Below are 11,752 nucleotides of genomic sequence, written 5' to 3' on the forward strand. Positions count from 1 at the left end.
GTCTGTGTGTGTATGTGCATGTGTATGCAGGTATCTGTGGAGTCCAGAAGAGAGTGTCAGATTCCCTGGAGCTGTGGTTACAGGCAGTTGTGAGCAAGCTGATGTGGGTGCTGGGAAGTGAACTTTAGTCCTCTGCAAGAACAGTACATATGCTGGGCAGTGGTGGCGCACACCTTTAATCCCAGAACTCTGGAGGCAAAGGCAGTGCTTGAGATCTAACGCATGCGCCACCACCGCCTGGCCCATATTTTCTTCTAAGAAGACTGCTTTTCAAAACAGTGGCAATGGTTTGAATGTATACTAAATGACACCATACACAGCCACCAGATTACATGCTTCTTTTTTTATACCCATCACAGACCCTAGCAAGTTCTTAGCTGGTCAAAGTATCAAAGTGTCCTGCTCTTTGGGGTAGTACTGAGAGGAGGCCTGAGGATTGGATGGTGCCAACCTGTTCCTCTAATGGCTAGAGTGTTACATTCTTCAAGAAATTAGTCACTGTTCACAAATGGCTTGATACCCCACATGACATCAACATCATCTATTTGGTGGTGTGCTTGCATAATGCCAGTAGTGAAGGGATCCCAGGGGTAAACAGTTCATCTGTCTCAATGTGGCCTGTTCCAAGATAGTATTCAAGCAAGCTTGAAAAGACAGCAAAGGGGCATTGATCTTGTAATCATTACCTAGGATCTTTCCCAGGATCCAATGCCGGGTAAGATTGTTGATGACTTCTCTCCCCCTGCAGCCTGCATAGTACTTGCTGGCTCTAGGAAAACTAGCCCCTAGAATGGAAGCTTCAAGGTCAGGTCCTGATTGATTTTTCCTACAACCAAAGTATGTGGTGTCTTCAGCAATAGGATCTAGCCATCTCGTGGTAAGCAATGTATGTTTTTTTTTTGTTTTGTAGTTTTAGACAGCATCTAACGCTTTATCCAGGTTGGCCTGGAACTTACTCTGTAAGCCTAGGCTGGCTTCAGACTCGTGGGTGATTATTCTTCCTACGACTGCTCGGAGCTGAAATCACAGGTGTGAGCCACCCTACCTACTTCTACCATTTATCTTGTACCTAGTCGAGTCATAGTGCTAGGACTTCCTGCCTTGGCATATATCATCGCCCTAAATGTTCCCTATGTTGACTACCTGAGGGATCCCTTTAAAATACAGCTTCTCTACCTCTTCTCTACCTTTCTTCTGAAAATCTCTTATTTCTCTAATTTCATCTACCTTCTTTCATCGTGATTGTCCTTATATACGCTCTTGTGCTTTTGCCTGCTGATGTTGACAACAAGCCTGTAGTTGAGATCAGCAGGAGCTGGGGAGAGAGCTCAGTTAGAAAAGAGGCACCTCAGGCTGCTCTTCCAGAGAGCCGAGTTCAGTTCCCAGCACCCACACCGGGCAGCTCACAGGAGACCTGGCACTCTCCTCTGGTCTCTGTGGACACCTGCGCTGACACGCACATTCCAACACATGTATACATATCATTAGCAATAAAAATAAACACAACCTTAGAGAAAAGACGTGTTTGTCATACAAGCAAGAAGACCTGAGTTCACGGGGCGGTGGTGGCACATGCCTTAGATCCCAGCACTCAGGAGGCAAGGGCAGGCGGATCTCTGTGAGTTCAAACAAACCAAAAAAAAAAAAAAAAAAGGACTGAGTTCAATACCCAATACTCACACACAAAGCCTGGAGCAGCGGCATGCATCTGTAACCCAAGTGCTGGGGAGGTAGGGATAGGAATCTCCCTGGGCCTGACTAGCCAGTCTAGCCATATTGGCAAGCTCCAGGTTTAGTGAGAAAAAAAAAAAGGTGCTTGTGATTGAGGGAGACAGCTAATGTCAACCTGTGGCTTCCATACGTACACACAGTTACACACATGTCAGTACATGTCACATACAAATACACCACACACAAGGAATTCTGCATGCTGCAGCATGGACATGAACCAGTGCATAGAACTTGTGGTTCTCACCAGCCAACATACAGAACAGGCTTCAACAGGTCATGGGCTTGGGGAAGAGGGTGTGCTAGAAGAAACTTATAGTCAGCATCTAGATTCAGACCAGATTTAGGAACCAGCGTTAATATGTGTACAAAATGAGAGCTGGCGATGTGGCAGAGTATAGACTTGAAACAACCAGAAGTCTGAAGGACAGAATGATGTCTGCCCTGCATCTTTGATTCTTTGAGTTCTTTGGAGGTGAGGGGTTAGGATCAGAGGCAGAGAGTTGTTTAAAAAGGAGACGAGTGTCACTAGGGCATCGGCGGGCCGAGGTAGGCCAGGGAAAGCTCTCACTTTCATGTAGAGCCTTGCACCACCACACTCTCTTGAAGAGGGGTCACTTTTAGTGTCCAGGGCAGTGGCTTCTGGCATTATAATGGGCTCTGTCGGCAGTGTGTAAGTAGCAGAGTGTCCTTATATGAACAGAAGACATCGAAAAGAGGGATCGAGAGGACGGCTGGACGGCTCAGTGAGTAAAGGCACTTTGGACAAGCCTGGTGACCCAAGTTAGATTCCCAGAACACGTGTGAAGGTTAAGGAAAGAATGAACTCTCCTCTGATCTCTACAAAACACCCATCATACACACGTACAGACACAGCCTCACACTAGTAAAAATTTTAAATCAATTAAAAAAAAAAAAAAAAGGAAGCAGAGTAAGAAAGAGAGGAAATGGATGCTGTAGGAAGGCCCTGACTGACAGGTTTACAAGTGTATAGGGACCCTTAGTTCTGGCAAATGCATGAACTGTGTAGGCTACTGGCGACTGATACATTCACAGTCTTGAGTGATAATCACAAACAATTGAAATTGGAGTTACACTTGTGAAATTTATTCTGAGAGAACCGTCTTTATCTTCACATTTCAGGAGCTGGCATGAAGCCTGACACACAACTTCCAAGAATGTGTGTGTAAATTGTTTAATAAAGTTGGAGAAGTAGGGAACACCCCCCCCCCCCATCACACACACATAGTGGTGATTTCTTCCTGGTGTGATAAGAATGAAAAAAAAAAAGAGAGAGAGAGAGAATGAGAAAGAGAATCAGGATCTGTACCAAGGATTCTTCTGGCCGTGTGTGAGGAGGCGTTGAGACAAATTCCATGGCAGTTAGAAAGTAAACTGGCTGCCAAGATGGGGAGGAAGGAACAAGCCATGACCCTCTACAGTCCTGAGGTCTCCAAAGTAAAAGGGAACCGGAAATACCAAAGGGTGAGGAGACAGAAGGTCAGAGGGGAAGACGGGGACTTGACTTAAGGACAGAGCTAGACAGAAAAGACCACCTTAGAAATGTTGACTTTTAAACAAGAGGTAAGGAAACAGGTGTACAAATTAAACCCACCTGGGGATATTGAGGTAGAGAGACAGGAGACTTTGGGTAGCTGAGGCTAGCTTCTCGGGCACTGTTTCCCTCATCCTCGTAGCCCACCCTTCCTACCGACAAACAATTGATGTCAGCCCGGAAGCGGCAGCAGTACGTGGATCAGGCATACACCTACACCCGGATGTTCTGTGGCAGCCTCTCTGGCTTTAGCATCCTGCTGCTCATCATCACGGCCCCACTGAGCTGGGTGCAGTTCCTGGTGACCAACAGTGGCCTTGAGCTCTACGCAGGACTCTGGACCTTATGCCACCATGAGCTGTGCTGGAGCCACACACCCAAGCCACCCTGTGAGTGCCACACAAGTCAGTGCCACAGGCCCCGCTGTCCCAGAGCTTTCTGCCACATTGCGCATTTGCCTTTCTTCCTTCAAGATCTTTGGATCTGAGACAAGCTGTGAATATGACTGCCCTTTCTACTGGTATCCGGCATTACGTCCTCTTTCCTCACCCAGGTTGATTCCTGTCCCAAATGATTATAAGCTGGTGGTATTCTTTTGACATTTATAAGATGCTACTATGTAAGCTTGGGACAGGTTTGGATACAGGTGACACACACGATTGATACTTGGGTATCCGTTTTATGTGGACCACTCCTCTTTCTAGATCAAGGCTTTTTTTTTTTCCCCCAGACAGGGTTTCTCTGTGTAGCTTTGCGCCTTTCCTGGAACCCAGCTAGATCAAGGCTTCTTATTGACCTATACAGGTGGGCCCTTTTTTACCAAAGGTCCTAAGAGTTTCAACACTTTGACAGCTAACCTTGCTGCCCTTCAAAAGCTGAAATCAGGGGCAGTGGTGGCACACGCCTTTAATCCCAGCACTCGGGAGGCAGAGCCAGGTGGATCTCTGTGAGTTTGAGGCCAGCCTGGGCTACCAAGTGAGTTCCAGGAAAGGCGCAAAGCTACACAGAGAAACCCTGTCTCAAAAAACAAAACAAAACAAAAAAGTGAATCTCTTGATAAGTAGAAAGAGTTTTGGTTCTATAGGACATGAAGGTTTGAATTCAGTGTTAGGACCTTTGGTTCTGGTTTACTTTGTTTGTTTGTTTGTTTTGTTAGGTAGATTAAAAGACAAAAGCAATGTTAAGCAAATACAGATGTTGTAAACACTGAAGTGTTTCATTGGGCTGTGTAATTTGTGGCATAAGACTCTTGTGAGTAGAACTGGTTCATTGAGAGGGTTAGACTCTGAGGTTAAGCCTTGCTTGCTCACAAGAAGCTGCAAGGATCCATGTGGCTTTTTAGGAATGGAGGGGTAAAGTTAGAGATGATCGCAGGATGAATAGATGTACATGTTCCCCTTATGGGGACAGAGGATGTGCACTCTGTATCTTAGAACTCTCAGACAGAGTGCCTTCGTCCTTTGAAGATTAAATTCAGATTGGGAATATGTCTGGCAGTTGATGCAGCAGGAAGACATCACAGGTCCCCAATTCCACAAAAAGAAAAATTAAAAATGGAGGGTGCCGTGAGTAGTAATGCACATTTTAATCCCAGCACTTGAAAAGCAGAGGCAGGAGGGTCTCTTTGAGTTCAAGGCCAGCCTGGTCTACATAGTGAGTTCCAGGACAGCTAGGGCTACATAGAGTGACCATGTCTCAAATAGAGGGCTGTGTTGTGATTAAGTAGACTGTGTGCTTGCCTACCATGTGCAAGGTTTATGCAAAGCATTAGCCAAGTGTGGTGGCATCTGGTTATAATCCTAGCACTCAGAAAGTAGAGACAGGAGGATCAGAAGTCAGTTTGAGAAAGCCTGAGCTACACAAAACTCTATCTCAAAAAGAAAATGATTGCCGGGTAGTGGTGGCACACGCCTTTAATCCCAGCACTTGGGAGGCAGAGCCAGGCGAATCTTTGTGAGTTTGAGTCCAGGCTGGTTTACAAAGTGAAATCCAGGACAGGCTCCAAAGCTACACAGAGAAACCCTGTCTTGGAAAAACAAACAAACAAACAAACAAACAAAAAAGAAAGAAAGAAAGAAAAAGAAAAAAAAAAGAAAAAGAAAATGATCATGTGGTCTTGTCTCAGAAAAAAAAAGAGTATGTTAAGCATGAGAGCACATGCCTGTAATCTCATCCCTTGGAGGTAGAGAGAGGAAAAGTGTGAGTTTGAGACTAGGCTGGGTTACATAGCCAGACATATTTCAAATACCACTCGTGTGTGTGTGTGTGTGTGTGTGTGTGTGTGTGTGTGTGTGTGTGTGTGTATGCATGTTAACATGTATGTGTTATACATTTTTTAAAATTTTTGTGTATACATGGGTATGTATATGCTGTGGCACATTTGTGTAAGTCAGAGCACAGCTTTCCAGAGTTGGTTTTCTTCTCCCACCCTGTGGGTCCCAGGGATCCCACTCAGTTTTTTTTTTTTTTTTGAGGGGGGGTAGGTGGTGTTTGAGACAGGGTTTCTCTGTGTAGCCCTGGTTGTCCTGGAACTAGCTCTGCAGATCAGGCTGGCCTTGAACCCACAGAGATAAACCTGCCTCTGCCTCCAGAGTGCTGAGATTGAAAGCGTGTGCCACCGCTGCCTGGTGCAACTCAGGTTTTTAGGCTTGGCATCAAGTGCCTTTACCCACTGAGCCATCTTGCTCCCCCCTCCGCCACCAAACACACACAGATACCAGAATCATGTGAACTAGTGTAAGCTTAAGGGTGAACTTTTTTAAAGATAAGAATGTCAGCCGGGCAGTGGTGGCGCACGCCTTTGATCCCAGCACTCCGGAGGCAGAGCCAGGTGGGTCTTTGTGAGTTCGAGGCCAGCCTGGTCTACAGAGCAAGATCCAGGAAAGGTGCAAAGCTACGCAGAGAAACCCTGTCTGGAGAAAAAAAAAAAAAAAAAAAAAAAAAAAAAAAAAAAAAAAAAGATAAGAATGTCATAAACTGCCAAGGGCAGGAAGTGCAGAGGGTGTGAAGGGATTCAAGACTGGGCTCCCAGACAAAGAAAACCAAACCATGGAGTCACTCAGGCTCTCTAATGTCCAGTTGACACTCATCATTGTTTATGTTTTGTTTTATCTCCACAGTCCAGGTTTTCCTGTTTATTAGAGTGTCAGTGCCAAAAGGTGATATCCAAGCTTAGCCTTACAGCTCAATAGTTCACACACGTAAAAGAGGAAATCGACATTTCCAAGCATAATAATCAAATTGATCCAACTCGGGCCAAGTTCTCTGCTGCAGACAAGGACTGATTGGGGGTATTGAGAGCTGAGTACTGCAAAAGATACCTAGGTCACAGGGCTTCATACAGAACCATCTGGACTGATGGGTCTCCAGGTTACATGGGCTGCTCATTCTCAGTGACCCAGTCTTTAGAATATATGCTGCCTTTAAATTATTTTCTTTTTTAATGTGGCTAACTTGTTGTGGTCAGGCTTATGATTTCTATCAATGGAAATGATTTTTTTTTTAGCATAAGGAACAGGCTTTAGAAAACAAAATAAAATTTATGAGGCAATTTTTTTTAAACAGCTTTGTTTTATTTAGCTTGCTTTTATTTTATTTTATTTTATTTTTTAGATAGGGTCTCATGTAGCCTTCTCAGGCCTCCAGCTGACTATGAAGGTGAGGACAACCTAGAATTTGCAATCCTCTTGCCTGTGCATCCTAAATTCTGGGATTACCTGTAAATGCCACCTCACCTGGGTAAAACTCAAATAACCTTTGTTGGTTTGTTTGTTTTGAGACAGGATCTCAACTCTGTAGCTCTGACTGTCCTAGAACTCACAATGTAGACCAGGCTGGCCTCGGGAACTCTCAGAAAAATTCCTATATTCCTGTAAGTTTGGGCTTGAAATCATTGCAGTATAGAAGCTAAAGTAAGTGCAACTCCATTTTGTAGTCTCCAGCTGACAAGGCCTACAAATGCTAGGCACATCATAAGAGAAAAAAACAGAGAAACCAACTCCAAGTTCACTGGGCAAAGTAGTGTCTGTGATAGACTACTTTTATAGCCATTGAAAATTGTGTCTGTGGGGCTCAGTCAGCAAAGTGCTTGAAGTACAAGTGTGAGGATCTGAGTTTAGATCCCTAACACCTAGGTAAGAAAGTATGTGGGCGGTGGTGGCACACGCCTTTAATCCCAGCACTCGGGAGGCAGAGGCAGGCTGAGGTCAGCCTGGTCTACAGAGAGAGATCCAGGAAAGGAAAGGCACAAAGCTACACAGAGAAACCCTGTCTTGACAAAAAAAACCAAAAAAAAAAAAAAAAAAAAAAAGAAAGAAAGAAAAAGCAGCAGAACTGGTGCAGGTGTGTGCCTGTAACCCCAGCTCTAGGGAGGCACAGACAGACAAATCCAACCCTGGAGCTCACTGTCCAGCCAGTTGAATCAGTAGTTAGGTTCAGTGAGAGACTCGGCCTCAAAATATAAGATGATGAGTAGTTGAGAAAGACACCCAACATTGGCCTCTGGCCTCTACATACTTGCACACACTTGTGCACACATGCACACACCCATGAACACAACACAACACACACACACACATACACACACACACACACACACACACAAATGATATTTACAACAGGTACCTGAGAAAAATTCTTATTGTAAAATCCTCAGAAAAACAACTCATATCATACCCACTCCATACAAAGAGTAGAAAAATAATACAAAGAAATAAGCTGAGTTGGGTGGTGCACTCCCACAATCAATCCCAGCTACTTGGGAGGCTAAGTCAGTGAGATGGTGAGTTTGGGCCAAACCTAGACAATAGAATAAGATCTCAACAACCTATGAAAAGTGATTGCGGTGGTGGCCCATGTCTTTAATCCCAGCACTCGGGAGGCAGAGGCAGGCAGATCTCTGTGAGTTTGAGGCTAGCCTGGTCTACAGAATGGGTTTCAGGACAGCCAGGCTATACAATGAGACTCTGTCTCAAGAAGAGCAACAACAAAAATATGAAAATGCCAGGCATGCTGATGCACACTTGTAATCTCAGCACTTGGGAGGTGGAGGCAGAAGGATCAGAGTTCAAGGTCTGCAGTTATATAGCCAGTTTGAGGCTAGCCTGGGCCACATGAGAGCTGTCCTAAACAACACAAAACAAAGTAAGATAAAACAATGAAATAAAATGCTAAGGATGGCTACTCTACTTAGCGAGACTGGCTGATTTTCCTCTTGTGTCATTATACTTAGTGACCGTTGCAATATTTAGATTGAACATTCATTGCTTTCAGAACTAGAATTAAAAAATGAAAAAAAGGTTTAAGCTAATTTGTGATGGCAATCACTCCTCTTATAAGCTAACAACAGCTATATTGATGTATTACCCTAATTTACCAATAAAGGCTCTGTCTTCACAGTAAAGAAAATCCATGTAACCAGGTAATGGTTGCGTGTACCTGTAATTCTGGCACAGACTCAGGAGGATCAAGAATTCAAAGCCAGATTGGGATGCATAGTGAAACCCCGTATCAGAAGGGGATGGGGGCGGTATTTGAACTGACAATGAAAACTTAGTAAAGAAGATCTTATTAGTGTCCATGGTACCACATGGCAAACTCCATTTCATTTTATTTTGTCCACTTAGTAAAGAAGATCTTATTAGTGTCCATGGTACCACATGGCAAACTCTATTTCATCTTATTTTGTCTGGCTCCCATCTCTGAGACTTTATATAACTTTAATTATATACTCATTTATTTGCTTAGTTGAGACAGGGTCTCAAGTAACCCAGGCTAGCCTGGAACTCACTATGTAGCCCAGGCTGACCTGGAACTCCCTAGTCTTCCTATTGCCATGTCCTGAGTGCTGGGATGGCAGGTTCTCCAGCTTTCTTCGAGGATATTACTTACTGGACTAACCAAGCCTTTCCTCTCCTTGTAGATTACCTCGAATATTCCAGGGCCTTGTTCATTATCTCTGTCCTCTGCATGCTTACTGGCCTTGGCTTGCTCTTCAGCTCTTGCCGCCCTGCAAAAGGAATTGTGTCAGCTGAGTTGGATCTGAAGGTGTCCATCCTCAGCTTCTGCTCAGGTACTGACTGGCAAGGTAACGCACCAAGGTAAAACTGTTAAGGAAACTAAGCTTTTCTGGGGGCTTTCATGGTCTTCCAACATCACACCAAGTGGCCAGCTCCCTGCCCTATCTCATTGCATAGAACATGCCTTAGGGGTGGGGATTTAGCTCATTGGTAGAGCGTTTGCCTAGCAAGCACAAGGCCCTGAGTTCGGTACTCAGCTCTGAAAAAAAAAAAAAAAAAAAAACAAGAACAAAAACAAAAACAAAACACATGCCTTAAACTGTCTCATACCAAGAGGGAAGGACCCCTTCTTTCTCCCATCTTGGCTAATCCCCAAGTCTTTCATCTTTTGATCTTTGCCATGGATATGATCCCTGAAAATGAGAGAGGAGCTGGGGGTGGCAGCCAAGGCAAATGGGAGATGCTGATAGGCTGTGACATCTTTCCTTATGGTCCTAGCTTTCTGCTTGTTCCTCTGCCTCAACCTGTTTCTGGCCCAGGTTGAATGGTACACAAAGAGCGCCATGGAGTCAGTGTTCCTGTGGGCCTATTATCTTAATTGGTGCAGTGACGTCTTGCATGTCTGTGCTGGTGAGTCAGCCCCCTGCTCTGTGCTTAGGAGGAGGGAACAGGAAATCATTTAAGTAACAGGAGGTAGAATCGAGAAGAAATAGAAGCATGGCCGGTTTATATGTGGAGAGGCAGTGTGGTGTGGTAGGGAAAGCATAGATTTGACAACCAAAAGCCTAGAATTAGTAACTTGTTCTCTCACAAAATGAGGTGTGGATGGGTTAAGTAACTTGCTTAAGGGCACACAGAAAACAATAGCACCATTGTTGAAATCCAGGGGAGTTGAGCTTTATTCTAACCCAGACTGGAATAGTCGAAAGCAGTGCAGTCACTGGAGGGTAAATTAACCCAGCCGGGGGAGGGAAGGATTTACTGAGAAGAAGCCTTTTAAGACTGAGTATGAAATGATGAATATGATTTTTAAAAGCTAGAAGACCATCTGTCTGTTAAACCGCTCCTCAATTTTTCCCCTCTTCTAGGGATCGTCTCTTTTCTCAACTATGTAACTTTCCGATCTCATCCTCCTGACCCAAGTGTCAGTGAGACCCCACGGCAGAAGTCCAGGCCAGGCTTCGGGCCAGTGCCAACAACAGCCCCCGCTGCCGCTGGAAAGTCAAGTCCTGAGATGCAATTTCTAAGTGGGAGAGGGGAGAGGCGACCAAGCATGAGAGGGGAGAGGCGACCAAGCAGGAGAGGGGAGGGGCGACCAAGTACGAGAGGGGAGAGGCGACCAAGTACGAGAGGGGAGAGACAGCCAAGTACAAGACTGTGATAGAAAGAGGGAAGGCCAAATCCTGCTGTCTTACACATAGAGGTGGGCTAAGTGAGAAATGATTGTGCAAATTCCATGAAACCTTCTGATATCATGTCCATAGGAACATTAAAGCTAGCGAAATGTCTTTGTGTGTGTTACGTCCAAATATGCAAGACCATCATAAAATAATGAAGGGCTGAAGAAATGGCTCAGCAGTTAACGGTGCTGGATGCACAATCATGGCCTTCAGAATTTGAATCCCAGCACCCACAAGGCTCCTCAAAGAATAAGTGGAGATGAGGAGATGGAGGACATCCAATACCCTGTTCTGGTGGCTGAGCTCGCGCGCGCGCGTGCGCGCGCATGCACACGCGCACACACACACACACACACACTGTTCCTGGGACAGTGTCAAGTGCCAGGAGGGCTCACACAGTCAAGGTGAGCCGCTCCCATCACTGGCACAAAAACAGCCTCTGCAAGTCGGTCAGCTAAGTACTCATTCCGGTTCAGAATCCTTATCTGCAGTGTAGTTTGAATGCTTTTCTTGGCTCTGTTGAGAGGATGTTGAGCGCTGTCAGCTCCTCTGGGGACAGACGTTTTAAATGGGGAGAGAAGGGTGTAAGCATGATGGAGAGTAGAATCCGGGCACTAAGAAAGAAACAGCACAGGACCTAGCTGTTAGGGGGCAGTGGGCAGTAGTTACAGAACTTTCCCACATCGATGGCCCCTCTAGAAACTGATAAATTAGTCTTTCTCTTTCTTCGCTTGTAAAGAATTCCTTAAAGCAGGACTGCAGAGAGGGCTCAGCGGTTACGAGAGCTGCTCCGACAGAGCACCTCAGTTCGCTTCCCAGCACCCACATCTGGCAGCAACCAGCTGTTTGTATTTCAGTTTCAAGGAACACAACACCCTCTTCTGGCCTCCATGGACACCTGTATACACACACACACACACACACTCTCTCTCTCTTTTTAAAAAGAGTTTCTAAAAAAGAAAAAAAAAAAAAGCTAACCAGGTGGTGGTGGCACAGGCCTTTGATCCCAGCACTCGGGAGGCAGAGGCAGGCAGATCTCTGTGAGTTCGAGG

The 11,752-nt window shown here is 45.3% G+C and overlaps 1 protein-coding gene across 1 annotated transcript; it reads left to right on the forward strand.

Annotated features, from left to right (window-relative positions):
- Positions 1-1,677: 1,677 nt before the first annotated feature.
- Tmem202 (transmembrane protein 202) lies at positions 1,678-10,808 on the forward strand. The gene is made up of 5 exons (XM_028892535.2): positions 1,678-3,213; positions 3,426-3,672; positions 9,204-9,353; positions 9,799-9,930; positions 10,389-10,808. The coding sequence occupies exons 1-5, from the start codon at positions 3,136-3,138 to the stop codon at positions 10,679-10,681; spliced, it is 900 nt and encodes a 299-aa protein (XP_028748368.1). The 5' UTR covers positions 1,678-3,135; the 3' UTR covers positions 10,682-10,808.
- Positions 10,809-11,752: the final 944 nt, after the last annotated feature.

Source organism: Peromyscus leucopus, chromosome 7 (genome assembly GCF_004664715.2).
Source record: "Peromyscus leucopus breed LL Stock chromosome 7, UCI_PerLeu_2.1, whole genome shotgun sequence".
Lineage (NCBI taxonomy): Eukaryota > Metazoa > Chordata > Mammalia > Rodentia > Cricetidae > Peromyscus > Peromyscus leucopus.

Excerpts from the sequence above, each read along its gene's own strand:
- Tmem202 (XM_028892535.2), top strand. The coding sequence starts at position 3,136 with ATGGGGAGGAAGGAACAAGCCATGACCCTCTACAGTCCTGAGGTCTCC. Across the intron at positions 3,214-3,425 it reads GGAACCGGAAATACCAAAGG|CCCACCCTTCCTACCGACAA; the intron begins GTGAGGAGACAG and ends TCATCCTCGTAG. Across the intron at positions 9,931-10,388 it reads CGTCTTGCATGTCTGTGCTG|GGATCGTCTCTTTTCTCAAC; the intron begins GTGAGTCAGCCC and ends CCCCTCTTCTAG.